At 36.2% G+C, this 23432-nt stretch overlaps 1 protein-coding gene across 50 annotated transcripts in view; it reads right to left on the bottom strand.

The window, feature by feature from the left end:
• ANK2 (ankyrin 2) overlaps positions 1-23432 on the bottom strand; it is a 259972-nt gene that overhangs the window by 102046 nt on the left and 134494 nt on the right. For 45 of the 50 annotated variants that reach the window (XM_041759873.1, XM_041759879.1, XM_041759904.1 and 42 more), the window contains 6 exons: positions 21821-21919; positions 15617-15814; positions 13886-13984; positions 13615-13713; positions 8957-9055; positions 2624-2821 (listed from right to left, as the gene is read on the bottom strand). In XM_041759873.1, the coding sequence (XP_041615807.1) occupies positions 2624-2821; positions 8957-9055; positions 13615-13713; positions 13886-13984; positions 15617-15814; positions 21821-21919 (792 nt within the window). The remainder of the gene's footprint in view (positions 1-2623; positions 2822-8956; positions 9056-13614; positions 13714-13885; positions 13985-15616; positions 15815-21820; positions 21920-23432) is intronic. The other 5 variants (XM_041759887.1, XM_041759921.1, XM_041759923.1 and 2 more) reach the window with 2 other exon arrangements.

The following is a 23432-nucleotide window of genomic DNA, read 5'->3' as shown; positions in this document are numbered from 1 at the left end:
TAAAAGCCACTACTCTCCCTCAAAGGGCTCTGATTAGTTATTGGGCGTAGAGATGGGGAGAGCTTGTCTTTTTCTTGCCTCTAAAATTAATAGGATGGAGACGAGAGCTGCCTTCTCTCCAATCCTTCTCTTTCTTTCTACACATTTTATAATACCTGAATTCTAAATTTCTACCTTTAAATTTTAGTATATTTCAGCAGCCATTGATAAAAAATTATTGTGATTCAGTTGATTTGTATTTTCTACAGAAATAGCTAGATAAATGGTCAACAGAGAAAAAAAATGCTCACTATTAAAAACCACCTCCCATCCTGTTATCCCCGTTCCCAGAAGACCCACACTGTATAAAAAAGATCAATTCCTTTTGTAAAATACACTCAACTTCTGGCATAATGTTGAGCTGATTAACATCAGACTTTTAAACACACCAAAGTCTAAAACTTTTTTAAAAGAATGCTCTGTTATCCATGTTAACATGTACAGATTCAATGTCCTGTGTGCCTAAGTAATGCCATTCTCTGTAATTAGCAGCATGTTACAAAAACAGCCAAGTCCTTGGACTCAGATCTCAAGGATGGCACAGTTCCTACACCATGATCTCAAATCCATCCTCTTGGCCAGACAGTCTAACCACATGCTCTTCTGGCACGAAAGTGAAAGTACGAGAGTTCCAAAGCTGACCAGGGCTTGTAACACACAAAGCAAATGTGCCTGGAGTAGGTGGTCTAAGGTATGGTTTATCCTTGGGACCACTGAAGCCTTTATCACAACACAGAATATCTCCCAAGAAACAATATTGCCCTTTCACAGTGTCACCACACAAATTATGTTTAATTAAGATGTTATTTTTCTTTTCACTTCCTTTTGAACATTTGGTACTAATAAGTCCTTGGAGAAGAGTGATTCTTTCACTGTCTCCAAATGTGGGACAAATATAGGAAGTATTTCCTCCTCTTGCATTAGTCCGCTGCAGCCAACATTTATTGTTAATGTTCTATCTCTGCTCAAAGTACACAATGATTGGGGTGACAGTCAGGAAGAAGTAGAATTCTTTAAGAAACAACCACATGGTAAAGGAAGAAAAATAAATGCCTTGTCCTTAAAGTCCTGCTGGAATAGTGATCCAGCCCCTTTGTAAATTTGGAACCTATTATTAGACAAAACTACATAGAATCTTTACTGTGGAATAACAAAATAGAGGTTGGAAAGCATCTCTTGAGTCACACATCTTCCTCCTTCCCCTATGTTAATCTCATCAGGATTTCATTTACCCTTTGATATTTATAAACACTCAAATAGTTCTAATGATGATGAGTCAACTATTCATCAGAACCCCAGTGAGTTCTACTATTGAACTGCTCAGTTTAATAGTTCCTTCTATTTAACCACCCTATTTTACTATTGTTTTAGATCTTTTAAATCCTAAAAATTTTTGCAAGGCACTGTTTTATTCTCTATTCCTATATTTTACAGATCTGAATTTGTCACCTTCATCTGATGAGACAATCACCCAGTGTCTCTTGGGTTGTTCTTGTTATTACTATTATGTTTGTTGATTAGCTTCTTTTTTTTTTTAATGACTTTTAAAATCCTTTCAACTCTTCAGATTTCAGCATTTGAACAATTATCTATTTCTTACATTAAAACATGTTTTATAGCCTCAAGCAACCAGATTAAGTCATAATGGCTAGCAGGCTGCTCCTACCTCTAGGGGGACAGATGCCACAACACTATTTTAGTTCATACTTCTCCCTCCAATGTAGTATTTATGCCTACTTGTTATGAGAACATTGAAAATGTCTTTTAAATAATATGAATCACTGTTGATTTGTGGGAATTATTTCGCCTTGCAAACAATACGCTTGCTGTGGGCTTTAAACGTGTCTCATTTTTCTACTCTTCTGTACCCATCCAATTTCTTTTTCTCTGATTAACTGAGTGTGTTCATGTCTTATTCTAAGTCATATCCGAATAGTGAATTTCAAATAGAATGTATCAGTGGGAAAAAAATTATTCTGCCCTAGCATGAAACTTTCAGGCTGGTGTATACAAAGAATATACAACTAATAAAGTGATTGTCCAGCCCAGCTCTCTTAAGACACTGTAAATGACCAGGCAAGAATATAGCTGATAAAGATTAGAGAGCAGAATGGGAATGATAGGTGGAAAAAAAATGCAATTAAGTGAATTTCTAGATAGTACTAACACTCTTAACAAATATAGTATTGCCAATTTAATGCAATTTTCTTTTCTTCATTAGTAATACTATTTCAATATATTTGGGGATCTTCTATTTTTTCCCCTTCAGAATATATTATAGATTTTTTAATGGAGAGAGGAGAAAGTAGCCCTTACTCTATGGAAATAATCTTAGTTAAAGCACTAGATACTTGTATTAGAAACAATACTATTTAGAAGAATGGAATCTAGCACTCTTTATTGAAGATATTATATGGAATTTCACAATCCCCTTTGATGATTTCGGAAATGAATCTAAAATATTCAAGTAGAAAGAGGTAAGTGAGAGGCCTACAGAAGATCTTCCCTTCTTGTACAGTAGCACTGGGAAATCCTGACTCAGGATCCCACTTAGTCCATGTTGTCATGGAACCATCCCCCTTACCTTGGTAGCTAAGGAGTGGGCTGCTCCTGCTTCCAAGAGGACTGATGCCACATCGACCTGGCCTTCCCTGGCAGATATGTGCAGTGGTGTGTACCCATTTGTCGTGGCTGCATCTGGATGAGCCATATGTTGTAGAAGCAGCTGGACAATTTCTGTCTTACCCAGGCGAGAGGCAATGTGCAAAGGTGTCTGTTCCTCCTACAACTCAAGCCAAGTAAAAGATTAGTGCCAGAACAAGCCAAGCTTCACTGATAAAATATTTCACTCAGATGTTTCCTGATGTCTTTTTGGCATCTCTAGGAAGTCCTATCCAAAAGGAAATTATTACTACTCTGACCATGATTTATTTCATATTTTGTTATGGAGGTAACCTGTTTGGTCACAAAATCTTTCTTATATTTTTTTAGTAGTATGTATTTCCATGAAATTGGTCACTGTTTCCTGGGCACAACAACATGTTTCTCAACTCATTAAGGCCTCAGCTCTTACTTACGCTTAAATACAAACTAGTGTGTGGTTCTGAATAAGAAAGAAATCTAGTCCAGAAGTACTAAGACCTAGATTCTCATCCAAAAGCTTTCACCGAGACAGTATTTATTCTGGGAACTATGTCAAGAGGAAAAGAACGAGGGATGCTGGGAAAACTGTTCTTACTCCACTCAAACAAGCCAAGGATAGAAATGCTGGTCATTTCCTTCAAAGAGAGACTGCAGATAAAGAAGATGTTATAATCTGATTTTTTTAAAAATGTTGTTCCAGGAAACATTGCAGATGGTTCTGGGACTTGCATCCAGGACTTCAACATGAAATGCAAGAAGCAAATGAGTACTTGCCAAGTGCTTTCATTTAGAAACACAGAGAAGAAGACATGGCTGGTACGAGGAATAGGGAGGACATGTTGGAAGAGGCTCAAGAAATCATGTGACTCTAATGTATAGTCAGGAAAATGTTTTCATTTCAGTGTTAAGAGAATTAGGCTAAACCATTCTTTTATAAAAAGAACAGTGAGCATAACCTTAGTAATGAAAAAAAGGTATGTCTTTACAATGTGTTCAAGGGCATGTTATAATCAAAGTGAGGAAGGAAAAGCTGGGTTAGCTTCCTAAGCTATGAATGAATGGAAAAAAAAGATAAAGTGGGAAAGAGCTTTTCAAATAAATGTAGTATGTTAAAGTATAAGAAAAAAAAAGTATTCAGAGGGAGCTACAGGAGGAGATGAAATAGCATTGTATGAATTTCAGGGTGGTGAGAAGTAAATAATAAAAAACAATAATACAAGTGTTTTAGCAATAGAATTGGAATCTTTTTTTAAAAGAATGCAATTTATAAACTTCCTTCATGTATGATGCATACTTGATCCTATTCTTACAAAAGATCCGAGAGGAAGTCATAAAATGTATTACACCATTTTCTAGAAAACAGGTTAAGAGGAATTAAAGTGTTTCTCCAGAATTGTTTGAGGTCACCAGGTTATTAAAACAGGACTTGAATTCAGGCATTGGATTCCACAGACATTCATTGGCCTACACATCCTATAGAAATAGACACAGTCAGTTGGCCACTGAGAAAACCTACTGAATGAGGTGACTCTCAACAGGAAAGGAAATTGACAACACTTTAGAAGATAGAACTGTCTTCTGAAATACAGTGGAGGAGAAGAAGAGCCAAATAAGGAAAATTAAGTTACAAGGATAAATGGAGAGCAAAACAACAATAAAAGAACCGAAAAACTTGAAAATGGCTATCATAAACATCTGCTGTTTCTGGGTTTCCTTTCTTATACTTCTGCCCAGGACAATTTGATAGAGGTGGGCATTGCAAGTGACATAATCTAAAAGGTAGGAGAGCTGGGGCAATAAGGACACCTTCATCCAGAGTTGGTAGCAGCCAAGTATTTGGTTAAATTATCAACTCTTGTCCCTTGGTTCTTAGACCTCAGAGTATTAAAGTACTTGATTTTGTTTGTTTGGGTTTTTAATTTTTTTAAAGAAATAAACTGTCTTGCCTACTTTCTTCAACTTTTGGTATAGTTCTCTCTGAAAGCGAAAAAAGGAAAGAACAAACAAGTTTGGTTAGAAAGTCCTTCCATTCGTAACTAGGTTATGAAATTTTTTTAAGGTTTGGGTAATTATTTCCCTGTTGAACTGCAAAAGTTGAATTTGCTGCTCCAAACTAAAGTTAAATTCAAGCCAAAAAATTGGGAAAGCGCAGAAAATAATATTCATGGAAAGGGCTTTAACAAGAGGGAGTTAGCTTGATCTTCTAAGCCTCTTCCAAATATACAGGACAATAATTCCCTCATCATAAAGTGTCACTGACTGTGAGACAGCCTGGACCAGGAAGATATGAGCTCTGCCTTACTACCACAAGCTACAGTCTTCCAAAATTAAGAAGACCTGCTGAGCCCCAACTACTTTACCAAAAGACAAATAGCAATGGCTGGGATAAGGTTCAAATATTTGATAAAATTTCTGCTATTAGTTTCTAACTAACAAGATTCCCATGAACCAAATTGACAGGTAGCTAACTCAAGCTTTAAGGTGAATTATGTTTCAAGTGAGTTTAAGTCTAGGGCCTCTGTGACTGCTCAATCTCTGAAAGCAAATGCCAGCACCCCCATATTGTGCCAACAGAACATGGGCACCTCAAATAAGGGAGCTCCCTGATGGGGAGGCCCCAGTGGTTCTCTCAGTCATATCCATGGAGGATACTGGTCAAGGAAGGACCTTTGTGAGAGCAGGGTCTGAGGGCAAGCACACTGACTGGCCAACAAACTTATGCCATTGCAGTCCCTGCTTTCTAGTCTGTCCAGAAAAATATGCCTTATGCTCTTGACTTAGAAGAATATCCAGCTCGCACTTTTAAAATGAGAGACAATGTTATAGTAAATGATTTTTTTATTTCATTATATATTGGGAATAGCACCATGATTATACAACCATGAGATATTATTTCTAAACCTGATTAAGAATACAGACTATCCAGAGATCTCACCCTTGGAATTCAGTGTAGTAACCAAGTATAATTGTTGACCATCTCCCCTCTGGGAGGGAGTGAATTATAGAGCAATGTATTAGGTTAAGAGAGAGAATTTTCCAAAGTGTGTGCATGTGAGTATATGTGCTGAGAAACCAGGAGGTGAAACAGAAAAGATAGATTTTTATTTTTCTGTTCAATATCTCCTATAACCTTTTTCTGGGAAGAGCCCTTCCTGTTTTGGGAAAAGAGGGCATCTCACACTATATGTGGCTCTGGAGGGGCTGCCAATCATCTTACCACACTTCATGAATGAACCACATGAAAGAGCATGGAACCTAGGCTTGATACTATATCCTGGCCATAGTGATCAGCTCAGGTGGAAATGTGACTAATTTAGAATCCTGTTGTTTGTTTAGATAGGAGAGATAAGGGCTCTCTTTACATCTGAAATGGAGATAATAATGTCAGCAGAAAAAAGCTAGGAGAAAGATACAGAACCAAGGGAGAACCCTTTTCTTACTCTTTCTAACTCATGACATCAGGCAAGACAGCACAATTTTGGATTTCAGGACCCAAAGCCACCCTACAACACATATTGTTCTGTGTGTTAAATAAGATAATTTGTGTTAAAATGCTTTATGAAGTATAGACCACTGTGAAAAGGTTAACTAAATCAAAAGATTTCCAGTCAAACCTAAAGGGCTAACAAAAAAAAAAAAGAAGAAGAAGAAAAGAAAAGAAAAGAAAAGAAAAGAAAAGAAAAGAAAAGAAAAGAAAAGAAAAGAAAAGAAAAGAAATTCATAGTGAAAGTAAAACTTAAAATAGAACATGTGAAAAGGAAAACCTTAGCTTCTTGCTGCTCAGTATAATCTCAGGATCAGAAACATGGGCATCGCCTATGAGTTTGTTTGAAATGCAGATTTTGGGCCTCTCCCCAGATCTTATGAGTTCAGTCTGCATTTTGACAAGATCCCCAGGTGATGTCCGACATAATGACTTTTCAGTAGCAAGGCTCTATAAGGCTATGGTAGTTCCTCCTGTCCAGAGCCAGAGAGATAATATAGGGAAGGAATTTTAGTTGCAACTTAGGATGGGTGGTAGAGCTGAAAAATCACAGGATCATGGAGGAATAAATAATTAAAGACGTTTATTTACATACATAGACCATGACACTAAATGTAGTTGCAAAAGAGAATTAAAATGATAGAATTGGGGGTGTCTGGGTGGCTCACTCAGTTAAGTGTCCAACTTTTGATTTTGGCACTGGTCATGATCTCAGGGTTGTAAGATGGAGCCCCACATGGAGCCTGCTTAAGATTCCCTCTCTCCTCTCCCTCTGCCCCTCCCCTCACACACGCTCTCTCTCTAAAAAAAATAACAAAACAATAGAATTGATGGAATTTGTGTGGAAAAAATTAAAAATACATAAATGTTATAACATTACAAAGTAAAGAGTCTGTAGCCAACGGATTGGAGGAAGGGGTTTCAGATGGTATCCAAAAAAGCACAAGGCACTAATAACAGGTTAAATTGATAACATAAAAAAATTGACAAAGATACATGAAAATAAGCAAATTTCCACTAAAAATAAATTATAATTTGAATATGGACAAATATTAAATGGTTTTATTTTGAGAGATAAACAGGAAATCCTTTTATTATTCAATATAGATTACAAACATTTATCAGAAATATTATCACAATAGTGAAGATCATGATATTCAGAGTACATTGATTGATAACTTTTTTTAAATAGCTGAATGCCAGGTAATCTTGAAAGGAAATGAAAACAGGCAGAGGACAGAAGTTTTTTAGGGCAGTAAAGCTAGTCTGCATAATAAGGATGGATACATGTCAATATACATTTGTCCAAACCTGCCGAATGTGAAACACCAAGAATAAACCCTAATGTAAACTATGGATGCTGGGGGATTATGATGTGTCAATGTGTGTTCATCAATTGCAACACATGTACCACTCTAGTGGAGAAAATTGATAACTCAGGAGCCTATTCACATATAGAATCAGGGCATATAGGGGAAATCTCTGTAATTTCCTCTCAATTTGCTATGAACCTAAAACTGCTCTTAAAAAATTGTCTTGGGGTAGGGGAGAAACAAGAAAAATGCCAAGGCTGGGAAGCATACAGTTTGAATAACAAAAACTCTAAACATATAAGAACATAAAATACCAATGATGATTACCAAAGAACATAAATTACACTACTCACACAATGGATAAAAAGGCAGATAAAATCCAAAAGGACAAGACTAAGGTCAAAGCTGCCCATGTTTCACTGGATTTTTCATAAAGGTCTGTGGAAAAAATGCTATTAAATTCGTGGAGTCAGAGAGTGTTAAGAAAGTCTTGAAAGGAGCTTCAAAGTTTCTAAGTCTAACCTTTATATTTTAATGATAAAAACCTAGAAGTGCAATGACTTGCCTGAAATGACAATGTGCAGGACTCTAGCCAGATGCTTTCATTCCAATACAGTGCCATTTCCAAAAGGGAGTCATGATGGCACAATTCAGGTGAACTGAGTTCTAGCTTTGGTACATCAAATATTGAAGGAAAGTGTTCAAATAGTCGATGAGAATCCCAAAGATGCTAGTGTAAAAGTTAATGGAATGACATGGAAAAGGAAACTGAAGATATAGTATGTTGATAAAAATTACTAGTGCATTCAGTGTTAGAGGAAGAAGGTGAAAAAAGCAATTGGAAAGTGAATTTAAAAGAAAAGGAAGGAAAAATCAGTCTGTGAAGGGATTAGAAGCCAATTAGAAACAAGAGAATCCAGTCAAGGAATCCTTAGGGCCAAAATTCTTCTATTTTGGAACAGTGGGAGAGCAGAATGTCCAACTACATAAAGTCAAAGAAGAAAAATAGAACTCATTATAGAAAGGAAGAAAATAAAATAGATAACATTCAAACTTTGAGTACAATTGTCTTTAAGTAACAAGTAAGTAATGTCTGTGGAAATTCGATTGGCTTTAAGGTATGAAATAAATTTTAATATTCATTGTATCTATAATATAGGTAATTTTGTTTAATTCATGAAAATAAAAATATATGTAAAAATATTTTTATAGGTTAAAAATGATTAGGTTAGTCAATGACACATTTCTGAGGTCCTAAATTATATATATATATTTCAAATGTCAGTTTCTGAAATTGGGCTGCATTTTTTTGAGTATATTTACTATACCATTTCCTTCTCTGCTTGAAAAACTATTGAATTGATGCTTTCACTTAAAGTCCATGGCATTTCTAAATCAAGGAAATGAAGAATAGCATTCTCTCTTAAGATAGAACTCATGCACACAAGAGGAGAGAACCCCAAGCACCAGCACCTACCCTGGCTCTGGCATCAACAAGGGCACCATTTCTTAGTAGGCATCGGACCACTTCGACCTGCCCTGCCCGGGCTGCCATGTGCAATGCTGTCTCCCCACGCTGCCAGGAAACAAAGATCATTGAGTCATATGTAAACCCACAGCTCTGTACGGTAAAGGATAAAAATGTGCCTTTTTGTGAAATTCAGCAGTCAATCCAAAGGTTAGGAAATCTATGAAAAGGCATAATTATTTCATATTTAGTCTGAAAGAATACAATTTTGTATCCTCCATCTTCATAGGGATAAAACAAATATTTATTTCATTTTTTTCAGTCTGTGACAAACAAGTGAACTTACCCAGACATCGAGTATACCCTCAGGTTTAACTTCATAGTCAATCTGGCATAACTTAAATTGCTTTAGGTGATTTGAAGTTGACTTCTATCCTTCAAACCTAAAATCTGTCATTGTCATATTTGACTATGTAATTACAACTTGATCTTATTTTAAGGAGAAACTCCAGATGTGAAAGATCAGGTCAACACAGTGCAAAAAAAATCATGTCTTTTGTACCAGCCATAAGTCATTCCTTTTCAGAATTCAAAATTTACTTCTGAAATAAACTATTTTACATTGGGTTGGTCTTTGTGTTATAGGCTAGACAATGTCTGTTTACATAAGAAATTTGGTTTGCCCAGGATGTCCCCTTATGATTAATGAGCATATTTAATTATAGACAGTTATTTGAAAGAACTACCAAGAGATGAGTAAAGCATCTGTTAACAGTGTCATCTGTTGAGGTGGGCAGCACTGGGCATCAGGTCATTTTTCAAGTATCTTCATGCCACATCAAGATACAGCACACTGATCAGGAAATGGTAGCTTAAACTGTAGCATGAAGGATGATGGTTAGATGAAAGAAATTTTGTCATTGAGAAGCCTGTTAATTACTGCCTGTAAGAGAAAAGGTTTTTGTTTTCATTTTAATCAACCTATTTTTTAAAACCCATGTAGTTCTGGTTCAGGTAGGGGTTCATTCTTCTAAACAATTCTACGGTTATAAAAAAAACAAGACACGAACAGAAATGATTACCTCTAGTCACCACAACTATTCTAGAAAATAAAGCTGATTTCATTCAAGTAAAGTAAACCTTTCCAAGTAAGCTAAAAAAATCTTAAGTTGGTTGTGGTAATTGGATACTTCTGACAAATTCTAGTGAATAATTTCTTCTTATTTCTTGTACAACCTAAGTTTGATACATAGCTCACAGTTCATTTTTTCCTAGTATCTGAGAACCATTCCTTAGGAAGTTATGAAAAATTCATTTCAAATGATTTGATTTTGAAAGCATTAAACTGGACATCTACTCTAATATTTTTTCTTTTTTTGGTTGATAATTCATTTAGCCTCTAATGGCCTTGTTTAATGATGACATGCTTTGACTTTTGCAAAGTAAATGTATCTGGAGTGTGTTAGCTTATAAAATCACATTATTGGAATAGCAATATTTATCTTAAAATTTGAGGTGTATGGCAAGATTATTTTAGTATAAATGTGTTTCAACTATTGCACAACTATTGCACTATTTCTAACTTTTGTTCTGTGTCACTTAAAACCTATCACTAAATAGATCAAGTTAAGGTCTAACTATTCAACAACAACAAAAAGCCCTCAAATCCTTGCTTTATTTCTAAGTCTTATAAAAGGATAGCAATTTTACTAGAAATAAAAACAAAAATAAATTTCCTTATAAGAAGTTAAGTCAAAGAGGTATCATAAGTACCTACTTAATGATAGATTTGTAAGTTTTGTTTACAAGCCACACTTTATCAATAAGGGGTTTTCAGAATGTAATATGTTTCCATTACTGATCTTAAGGTTCCCAAAATTCTTATTATATACTTAGAATGAGTTCTCGTTCAATCTTATTTAATGACTCCAGGGTAATTGATTTTTATTATAAATTACCCTTACCCTTTTATATTTATATTACCCTTGTTTATATATAAGTTTAAATAAAAATGAAAGATATATTATAAAATATAAAATATTTTTATGTTAAGCTTATTCACTTAAGTGTTGGAAGAAATTTTAAACATAATATGAAGTGTGAACTTAGCCATGAATCCATTGATTTTTATATGAGAAAACTTGGTAATACCTCATATTGTATCCTAGACAACCCCCAAAGTGTTTACTTTTCTATCCCCATGGTTGTCAATGAATACTTCAGATTATGGATGTATTACTACTGGTAGTTCAGCTGTCTGTTTTGACGTATATTTATGAGCTTTCCGTAAAGGAAGCTTTCCAGTAAAAATAACTGCACATGACTGAGTTATTGGTACATCTCACGCTTGGAGTGAATTTTGAGACAAAAACAAGACTGGCAAGAGAATGGGTATGCTCATGTCCAAAGCAGGTACTCAATTTCATGCCCCTCTTCTCAGTTGTTAAAACTGATTTTGCCGACAGCTACATTGACTTCCACTTTGGCTGCATCAGTTGGAAAGCATCAAAGCACAACAGACAGCATTGCATTCAAAAATGCAACATGATTTCAGGCAACACACAAAGGCTCCAAGGGTGGGGTACTTTAGGGTCAGGAAATGACCAACTCTGACACAGCAAGCAGGCAGTAAGTGTTCACACAGTTTCTTAAACAACCTGCACAGAGTTTTGGATCTCATAGCTATAGCCTCTATATCTTGAGAATTCACGAGTTCACAGGCATCCCACTACTAAAGAAATTAAATTCCTCTAAATGTAGGATTGTCAGATTTGACAAACAAAAATATAGGATGACCAGTTAAATTTAAACTCCAGACAAACAATGAATAATTATTTTAGTATAAATGTGTTTCAACTTTTGCACAGTACATACTTACACTAAAAAAAAAAAAATGACATTTATGTGAAATTCAAATTTAACTGGGAGTCCTGTATTTTATCTGGCAACCCTATGTATCAACATGGTATCTGCTCCCTGAAGGATATATAATACAAAAATAAAAATGAACAAACAAAAAATAAGTAGGAAATATCTTGAGGAGAGGATTACATTAGCAAGTGCCTCTCAAGTATCTGTTTTGAGAGGACTGAAGAGGAATAATGTGTAATAGACAAATGAGATGATAAAACAAAATAAAGTATCACAGAACATAGTTATATATGTTACCATTATAATATGATAACATAATTTAACACAGTATCACCATTGTTCCTTGATCCTGAAGGCAATGAAATACAAATAAGGAAAATACAGTATGGTGGGAAAGTACATAGGATACTTTTCTTGAAAGTTAGTGACTCATACAGCTCTCAATTTAAAAAAGAGGTGGTTATCATCTCTGCACAGAAAAAGGATGATGATGATTTCTTCTAAGTTCTAAGAAGTAACTAGAAATTCAACTCAAATTGGCATGTATTGAAATTATCCTTAATGGAGTAATTAAAGATTAGTGTATAATATTATTACTTTATGACCCATAAGCTATAATTAGGGAAACAAACATAGACTACATTTCAAATATTTAATGGTTTTATGCTCCAATTATGAATAATAGAGTATTAAATAATATTTAAGCCAGATAAATTTATTTCACATGGATTTTGTCCATGCATCAGAGACTTTAGCACACAAACAGTGTGTAAAATTCAAAGAAAGAGAATGTGAGAGGGACTACAGATGAAAAGTGAAATTGATCATTCTGTTTCACAACTCAAATGGAATGATATACCAAAATTTAACAATAGTCAATCAACTGCTTTTGAAAACATGACTCAATAATAAGCACTGATGTTTGTTTGGGTAGAATTATTTCTACTGCATACTTTAAAAAATCTCAGTGTTGCAGTGGTCCCTGTTGAGCTTCAAATACATGACTACATCTTGTGCAGAGTAAGGAGAAAATTTGCATTAAATGACCAAAGTTTAAAGGGGCAGACTCCAAGAAAAATGGAAGAAATAATAAGGAAGTTGGAAGTAAAAATCCTAATTTGAATTAGGTAAAAGAATTCTCGGATATCCAGTAGTTATGGGCAGAATAAAAGTTGTCTGGAGACTAACATTCATTTCAAGATATACAAAAAAGTTGCAATGGTTAAATTATTTCAAGGAAGAGAGGACTCCACTCTAGCCAACAAAATCAAATCAAAATGAAAAATCAAAGAAAGGTTAAAAAATGAAAAATCCATGTTATTGAAGAGGGAAGGATTTGGTATCAAATAAAAATCCCTCCTATGGGTCTATGTCTCATTAACCATTTGGTATGACTTATCTTGTTACTGACTTGGCATGTTATTCAAAATTACCTGGAACGCAATTCACTCAAACTGGAATGAGTCCTTCAGATTTTACTTCAACCAATCATTCATTCACGTTCCAAGGAGCTTTTGAAATGTATCTTGTTTTAATAAATGTATTGAAGATGCAGGTTTAACCCGTCTGCACCAGGAAGCTGAAAAAGCTTCCCCAGCTCCCATTTTATTTCCCTAACACATTTCTTCTCAGCAAAGTTCTAGTGAGTATTTCGGGAACCTGGGATCACGGAGGTTCTCCTCAAAGCTCAGCTACTTGCTTTGCTGATGTACACACAAACATCCCTACACACAGCCATCCTCTCTCTTCCTCTCGCTCTTTCTTCCTGTGGTTATTCTGACCCCAGCCATACTCACAATGTTAGTGACATCTGGAGAGGCTCCGTTCTGCAGCAGAAGGAGGACAATGTTCAAGTGGCCCATGAAGGCAGCCACATGTATTGGTGTGAGGCCAGACTGCGAAACAAAGCAACAGTAGTTTTACTCCTCTGCACCCGTGGAGAGGTGGGCTTTGGGGACTTCTTCAGATAAATAAGGCTTGAATGAAGAGGACAAAAGATGGGCGACAGGAAGGGGAAGGAGGAGTAAGCGAAGGAATGTTTCGTGACAAGCTGAAACATTTTTCTACCTCTGTTATAGCTTGGATTGAAGCCCCATATTTCACCAGCAGTTCCATGACTTTGATGCGGTTTTTCTTGCAGGCAATGTGCAGTGGAGTAAAACCATTCTGTGCAAAAGACAATCAAGTTAGTTGAAAACATGCAGAAACGATCTTCACACAACTCCATGCTGGCACACTGCAGGCAATAGTGTTACATCGTCACATAACGTTACCATTTCTTCTGATGCTGTAGGTGCTGGGATTTGGAAAGGAAAGTGGTGGTGTGTTCCTGTGGGCACTGACCTTGGCTTCTATGTGATGGGCCTGTATGTCATTCCTTTTGTGCGGTTATAGAGCAAAACAGAAGTAGAAGAAACTACATGGGCCTACTCTGCAAAGAAGGAAAACTCGACGGGCAAGGATGCTTTAGAAGTTAAATTTGTTAACTAGTCCCACGCATAACCCTTATGTATAAGTATCATATTTTTATTTGAACAATGATCCCTACATATAGAATAGTTATACCTTTTCTGCCAGTTAGTTATTTTGCTTGTCCCAGTGGGGACTGATCATCAGTCAGTATTTTTCCACACTAGCCGTTCTCACGATAGCATATTGTCTTACCTAACCTAATGACTTGTTACACTTCACAGTGTTTGTTAAGTCATTTCCCATTTATGAGCTTTGTAGTAAAGCCAGACATAAATAGCCTAATGTATGTGTAGGACTTAAATGATTTTAATTATATAAGACTGTAATGTTTTATAAGCTTATTGACCACTACCCAATTGAAAAGGAGTATTTCGCTTCTTATGAGAAAATAAGTATCCTCACATAATTGTACATAACCCTAAAAGTAGATCTGCTTCCTGGGCAATTAGGAATAAATGGATTCCAATGGAAAACTTTCTAATAAAAATGAGATTTATTGTTTAATAATTCTTATGGCATTATCCCATTTTAAATATTGTCTGAAGACTAATTTAACCAGCATAAACCATGTAAATGTATAGGATAAAAGGAATGCTTTCAGTTTGAGAATTAGGAAATAAGAGCATAAATTAGTACATGCCTAATACTTCCAATGATTATTGTTAAAGCATAAGTGAAGCAGGGAGATTTATTCAATATTAGACCTTGGGAAATACAGAAGCTGTTCTAAGGACAACCTCATTTAGTTTTTTCTTCAGCAATTCCTGGAATAGTTTCTATAAAATGCTTCCTGAAGCAATAAAATGCTAAGCATCATTTTTCCATTACACTGTGTTTAGGGAATGAAGTCAATAAGGAAATTCTCTAAATGAACTCTTTGCAGGCTTACATTTTACACTATCTTACATGGCCAATCTATTCACCACTTTAAAACCTTTTTTTTTTCCAAATAGAGATTAATAATATTCAACTTTTTCAATCTTTTACTGACTCTTCATAGAGGCATTTAGAATTTATTTTATGATTCCTATTTTCAACTTCTATTTTCCATTCAAAATTGCTTATCACTCCAGAGGTTTCATATCTATCAGCAGCTGCTAGTTGTGGAAATGTTACCTTAGTGTTTTCCTAAATCTATCCTTCCCCACCATCATTTATAGCAAACTGTGAAGGCATGAAGTAGGCAGGCCACTTGTGGGAGGTAACAAACTTGGTAGAATTAACTATACATCTGTAACCATGGTTCGCCCATGTGCCAATGGTCAACCACTATGGTATATTGTCTCAATCTATATTTTCTGTTAATGTGGACTAGGCCAGGTTTACCAGGGCTCTGGCGTTTGGATTGGCTCTCTTGTCCAGAAGGAGTTTGGTCACACGGTAGTGGCCACAATGTGCAGCAACATGGAGGGCCGTCAGGTAGTCTAGGGTGACATCATCAACAGGTGCCTTGTGCTGTAACAGGTGCTTCACACATTCCACATGGTCCCCCTGTGCAGCCATGTGAAGCGGAGACAGCCCATTCTGCACATCAAGACAAAACGAAACCAAGTCTACATTTCAGTCATGATTTCCAGGTTGTAAAACACAGCAGAGTCAATTCTCAATATTTGGTACAGTTGGTAGGAGAGGAAAAAATAATCTCCATTTAACATCTAAATGTCCAGTGGGTTATGTATGGCACAGAGGGAAGCTAAGAGAACATTTTATTTCATAATTAAGCTATTCTTAGGCAAAAACAAATTAATATGCCCTTTGTGAATGAATGCATAGTATTGTGTGACAATTTAGATGGATCTCACAATTATTAAGGCAATATTAGATATGTAATACAAGTGATAGCTGAGGCTTTTTGATTCCATTCAATTCATCCCTCTGCAAGAATTTCTTTAGTTTTAAATGACGGGGAGTGCAAATGAAGGAAGAGCAAGTGGGTGCATCAGGGAAAGAAAAATATTTTGATCATCTTTTAGAGCCATGCTGCCCTCAAATCCTATGATTCCTTTTTCTAACATGAGACATGAATTGGACTTGGACAAAGCAGTCAGGTAAGAGCTAGAAAAGTGTGAGGCAAATGTAGACCACATGGTCAATGATCTCCCAACTTTTAAACTTTGAGGATAATATAAATTTATCATCAGTGATACTGCCCAAAACAGCTTTAATCTTAATTCTTGGAGAAGGACAACAGCAGGGTAATTCCCTGAGGATTATCAGTCTAGGTAAGACTCTTATTTTTTTTTAAAGGATATGTTTTTTTTTTTATTATTTATTTATGATAGTCACACACAGAGAGAGAGAGGCAGAGACATAGGCAGAGGGAGAAGCAGGCTCCATGCACCAGGAGCCCGATGTGGGATTCGATCCCCGGTCTCCAGGATCGTGCCCTGGGCCAAAGGCAGGAGCTAAACCGCTGCGCCACCCAGGGATCCTGACTCTTTTTTTTTTTTTAATTAAATAAATAAGCTTATACAAAAAATATGTAAAATTAGGGAAGAAACTAAGTTAGAATACATTCGCCCATTAAGAGGAGTGGAATATGGTCTTTTCTTAACAATCAATGCAAATAATGCAAATACAGTCACTAGGCAATAATTGTTGACCAAGTACCCAGCATGGCGGTCATTACATTCAAAGAAGCAAAAGCTGGGTCTGGATAAAAAGCCAGAATCTGCCAAAGGCCCAATATTCTCAATAAGGAAAGTGATTTCAACAATGAAGGGCAGCTAAAATCAAATACAGCAAAATCTTAATTGTGGTGGTCTCTGGGAGGTAGAAGTATATGTGATTTTGAAATTATTAATATACTTTCTTGGTTTTTGAAGTACTCTTTACTCATAATTATTGCTTTTATATTAATAAATTCCTAAAATGAACTGAGAAGGCACAATGGATTGATAAGGTATTTATGCATGGGGAGGGGGGAAGATAGTGTAAGGACAAAGTGTAGAAGAAATTCAGGTTGTAGCCATGTTTAGACGGTTAGTGTGGCATGTTTTTCTGATATTCTATCAATATTTAATGTTGTTTGATCCAGTTAAAAGTTATGTGGAAAATAAAATCTTCACCATTTATTTTATTTTTTTTTTTAATTTTTATTTATTTATGATAGGCACACAGTGAGAGAGAGAGAGAGAGGCAGAGACACAGGCAGAGGGAGAAGCAGGCTCCATGCACCGGGAGCCCGATGTGGGACTCGATCCCGGGTCTCCAGGATCGCGCCCTGGGCCAAAGGCAAGCGCCAAACCGCTGCGCCACCCAGGGATCCCTAAAATCTTCACCATTTAATTCTTTATTACATTTTACAAATATTTGCTAAGCACCTACTCAAGCCCTGATCAAGTACTGAGGATACAACAGGGAACACAACAGACAGGGAGCCCCTGTCTTCATGAAGGTCATGTTTTGGGTAGTATTCAGACAATGCAAAGAGAATAAGAATTAAAATATATAGTATGTTAGAAGGCCACCAGTGTTAAGAAGAAAACTAAAGCAGAGGATGGCCAAGGAAGTTTGTATATATGGGCGCATTATGGATAGGCTAGCCAGAAATGGGCTGACTGAGAAGGTGAGTTTTAATGAAAGACATGACGACAGTACGAGAGTGGGTCCTGCTGATCTGGGGGAAAAACATTTGAGGGTGAGGAAAATAAAATACAAGCATATCATGTTGAGCATGACTGATGAAGAGTAGGGAGGAGAATGCATCTGAAGGCAAGTGAATAAGAGGGTAAATAAGGAGGGGAACTCAGGTAAGAGAACTGCGAGTCAGAATAGAGTCTTTGATTTATACTCTAAATGAGTATAAGTGCTTATGGAAGGTTTAGGACAACAGGATTACTCTGTTTGCTGTATTGAGAATATACCGAACAGGGTTAAAAGAGAAAAAAGGAGGGCCAATTAGTATCTCTTGCACTCATCCAGGTACAGTTGATGGTAACTTGGACCAGGGTGCTGAATTATGAGATAGTTTGAAGGGAAATATGACAAGGTTTAGTGACAGGATATGAAGAGAGAGAAGAGCCAAGCACTGCATGAGGTATTTGACCTGAGAAACTGAAAAAATGGAATGGCCATTATTTAAGATAAGACTGTAAGGGGATTAGGAGTAGGGGTGGGGAAAATATCAGCAGCTGAGTTTTGAACTTACTAAGTTTGATATGCACAGCAGACTTCTACACAACAATGGTGAGTTGACATCTATATAATACAGAATTCTGTAGCTACACAGTCCTGTGTCATCAGTGTCTAAGTAGTATTTAAAGATGAAACTGGATGAGATTTCTTAGTGAGTACAGACAGAAAAACACACAAAAAGAGCTCCAGACGTTCTAACATCCAGAGACCTGGGAGTGAAGAGGAAACAGGAAAGGAGGCTGAGCAGAGGGAAGACAGAGAAGTGTAATGGTCTAGGAGGCATATAAGGAAAGGAGAGTATTTTTGAAAAGGGAGGAACAAGCAACTGTGTCAGGGATAGCAAAAAGAGAGAATGTAGACTATATGGGCTAATTCACATAATTGGGTAGATAGGAAGATAGGCATCTATAGAAATTTCCTCCTGATTGCTTACATTTTTTCAGCATCATGGAAAATAAAGACAAGGAAAGGAGTCTAAGAAGTCTAAAAAAGAAAAAAAGTATAGAATAGTCAGGTAGCAGGGAGTGAGAGTGAATACGGTTCAGAAATATATTGATTGTTAAGCAGCATTAAAGGCCAACTCGAAGTTAGCAATCATAAATTTAAAGTTAGCCTAGGCAGTATGATTGGGTGTTTTCAGCCAGCACACTCAGCTACAAGAATGTGAGTTGGATCTAATCAGGATAAAATACAGCAAGTGAGCCTTCTACAGTGGCTCAGTCTATGAGTATGTCAGGGAGTGGTATGAATAATTCTGTTGGGCAGAGGTGAGAGCATAAGGTGAATGTGGGATAATAAAACAATGGATGATGGACTCAGAAGAAAAAACACATTTCTGGAGTTGGGGTCTCAGAGAAAGGTAACTGAAACATTGAGGCAGTGTCTGAAGAGTCAGAGATTAGAGGAGGGATTCCAGAGGGGTTACAGCTACCAAAACTGACAGGCCAACTAAAAAGATCCTCTACTGCTCTAAGATCATTAAAATCATCATGAATTAGAATAGGGGTTGTGGAGAAGAGTCATAGTTTCCCAAAAGCTAGAATTTTCAAAAAATGAGGTGGAATGATAACTAGATAGATGAATATTTGCTTCAAGGGGGAACAGTGGATGATTCAAAACTAAGAGTTTTTATGGAATGAGAAGAATAGTCTGGCATTAGGTGCCTATTCCACTTTCGGGTAAAATGCTATCACTTCACCAACCTAATTAGTCATTTCTTGGTGTTCTTTACCCTGAATACTACTTTTTCTTATTATCTCCTTATCTCCACTCAATTTTGAACTTCGTGAACAAACAGACCGTGTGTCATTTATCTTGATAGTTCCTTAGTGATCAGAACACTGCCTAGTGTACTGTAACTACTTACACTATGATAGTTGGATGCTCAGATGAATGAATGACTGAATAAATGTGGATATAATCATGTAGCCACAGACATTTTATGCTAGATCCTTACGTATAAATGATTTTGCTACAAGAAGGCCAGCAAAAAAAAAAATTCATCTAGGTAATATATTGTCTTCATTAGTGACATAACAATTATAGGTGAACTCTGTATATAAGATTATTTTATAGTTTGTGGGAAAGCAAATCAGCCTATTCTCAATTTGATATATACTTTTTATTGGTTATAACATGACTGGTGAAATTTTGTTATTTCCATTTAGATTTCAACTAGTTTTCTCAACAAAACTTTCTACGGGGTATCCTTCTACAGTGGCTCAGTCGGTTAAGCCTCTGCCTTTGGCTCAGGTCATGATCTCAGGGTCCTAGGATCCAGCCCTGTGTCAAGTTCTCTGCTTGGCAGGGAGCCTGCTTCTCCCTCTCCCTCTACCCCTCCCCTAAGCTCATGTGTTTTCTTTCTTTCTTTCTTTCTTTTCTTTCTTTCTTTCTTTCTTTCTTTCTTTCTTTCTTTCTTTCTTCTTTCTTCTTTCTCTCTCTCTCTAAAATAAATAATATCTTTTAAAAAAAACTTTCTATAATTATCCCTGCATTACTCAACCCAAAATGTCATATTTTAAAGATAAAACTCTATAACAGTCATGGTATCACTATGAGAATGAAAATAAGACATATGATTTGAAGTCATTATTTCCTAGCCTATTGAGCCCATCTTTAATGATTAAGTTCATTCTACACATATTTTAAATGTGTAGTTTAATTTTTACTCCAAATAATTTCAAATAAATATTCAATTAAAATACAAATTGAAAAATAGTTGCTTATGTTGGCTGTCTTATTTTTCTCAATTTACCCTAGTAACATCATCAGTTGATGCCAGCCCTGTTCCGGGGCTATAGGAGAGCCCTAATACAGAGAAAATGTTAGTCCTTTGTACTCAATTTTTGTTGTATTAAGGATACATTGGTTGTTGCATATCCCATTAAATAGTTCTGTGTGATTATCTTTTATTTATGTTTCGTGATATTTTTTGGAAACCCAAAGTATGGCTAGAAACTGGGGACTTGTACAGTAATAATGCTTGTAAAATACATTTTATAATGAAAACCTCCAATAAATCAGCTCCTGGTGGGGTTTTCAGTTAGTTTTCTTCATGGTTGAGCATATTGATGAAATAAGGCAAGAAATGCTAGATGTCCTGAGCCATAGAGAACATTATACTTCTTTAATTGTTCTTTGCAGATGGCCTGTCCTAAATTGTGCTTTCCATATTATCTACTAATTCTAAATATAATCACCCAATACCACCAGTAAGTCATTCTTTTTACTAGTATTACCTAAGAGGTAAAGATTGGAGAGTTAAGGGACACCTGGATGGCTCAGCAACTGAGCGTCTGCCCTGGCTCAGGGTGTAATCCCGGAATCCATAATTGAGTCCTGCATCAGACTTCTTGCAGAAAACCTACTTCTCCCTCTGCCTATGTCTCTGCCTCTCTCTCTCTCTCTCTCTCTCTCTCTGTCTCTCATGAATAAACAATCAAAAATATTAAAAAAAATAAGATTGGAGAGTTAAAAGATTATCTTGTATTGCTAATTGTGCTACTTTAAAAGACAATTTTATATGTATTTTACAGCCTCTTAGAGAATCATTAAAGTATAAACCTATAGAATATAAGAAATATTCTCATGTATACATGTATATATAATATACTCATTTATATATAACATAAATATGTTCAAATATCCATCTGTAGTAACAGTAGCAGGCAAAAATATAGAAAGAACATGAAGGTATACAATCAATACATCTTAATGCATGGATTTGTTAATTTTAAATAATTTTCAAACAGCTTGATATATATTCCTCATCCCGGCACACAATTACTGAGTAATTAGAAAACATTTGACTGATGCTTCGATTTCAAGAACAAAGATTTGCAAAAGAGTGGCTTAAAGAGCTCTGTAGATCCCATCTTACTCAGAATGACCCACCTTAGTCCTTGCCAGCAAGGGAGCTCCCCGTTCCAGCAGAAGTTCTGCGACTTGATCGTGCCCACTTCTTGCAGCACAGTGAAGTGGTGTCAACCCATCCTGCCAAAAGAATGAAAGAATGAAGCCTGAGTTAACTTTAAAAAAAATCAAGATTGTTTCTTTTGCCACTTTAATGGAAGCTGAACTCATTCCTACTGACTCAGTAGATCAGTAATACAATTGCTACTCGTTACTTGATAGAGGAGAAGAGTGAGAGAGAAAGTAAGACAGTGAGAGATCCTGACAGAGGGCAGGGGAGAGAAAAAGAATGATAGGGATGAAACAGAGAGGGCAAGGGTGAGAGAGATCTCACATGTGGAGGTTCAATGTGAAAAAAACACATTGCTGGTCCAGTGTCTTAATTTTCAGGAAGATGGAAAAGCAGTTAATTGCAGCTGTTGAACTTGAAAGTACTACTTGCCTGGAACCACAACCCCGAGATTATACTGTCAAGCTATTTTCATTTTGGATGTCCTAATACAACTTTTACCGCCTGCCCCCCCCAGTTCTTCTTAATATAACATGTCCATCTTTGATCTCTTGAATTGTCACTATTTTCAGAAATCCTCCTAAAATGTTCCCTGTTGCTCATGGAAATTCTTTTCACATTCTTCCAAAGCTTTCCACACATATTTCTCAACATTTTACAAACTACGTAATTATTTCTCAGAGATTAAATTTGTTATTAACAATAATAACATCAAGAATGGTGTGTCAAACAAAATTATGACACAACTATATGTTACAGTTTTTATAAAACTTTCTGACCTTTATACTTTGCAGGTAGTTTCTGATTCCAGAGCAATCCTCAAATTCCCTCTGTCTTTTGGATTTATTTCTCATTAAGATGACATGGCCAGAAAGCAGAGTAGGTGGGTAAGATCAGACAAAAATGTAACATTGGGTAAGAGTGAGAGAGAAAATGAAATCCTGAGTATATAAATTAGCTAAAGATTTCAAGTTTAAGACAAAAAAAAAAACTGTCATAGGGAAATATGTTGAGAAGGTAGGTAGCAGTCAGAGAAAAAGATGAATGGTGAGCAGTTAATAGGACTTCAAAAGCTTCTGATTTATATCCAGAACTCTATCTAATAGCCTATCTTTTGTGTCTCTGTTTCCAGGACCATCTTTGTGGGTTATGCTTTCCTCTTAAGAAATATAAATATCTGGGTTACAATACTCTTCCTGTCCCAACATTCTGGGATTTCTATGCTAGATATCTTCTTCCCTTAGCCCTCCAAGATCCATGCTCTGGCTTTCTCTACTCTGCTCCATGTCTGACAGGAAAAGCTCTTTGGATTGTATAAGTGGGCTACATTGCTCTCTGGTTGGATACGGGAAATGCAGCAAGACATGGGAGCCACTCTGTAAAGGATGTCCTTGGTCCTTAGGCTATGTGTCTTTACCAAAGGGTATGCTGCAGCCAAAATCATCTCCTTGGAAGTGCTGGTACCCTACTTCTCACCATGGCCTGGGGTTGGTAATGAGTCCTGCTATTGCTAGCTCCAGGAACACTGTACTTCCTCTTGTATCTTCCCTACAGTCCACCTACAGTGTTAGAAATAGAGTCTTT

Source organism: Vulpes lagopus, chromosome 6 (genome assembly GCF_018345385.1).
Source record: "Vulpes lagopus strain Blue_001 chromosome 6, ASM1834538v1, whole genome shotgun sequence".
Lineage (NCBI taxonomy): Eukaryota > Metazoa > Chordata > Mammalia > Carnivora > Canidae > Vulpes > Vulpes lagopus.
This window is presented reverse-complemented; position numbering and strand designations above follow the sequence as displayed.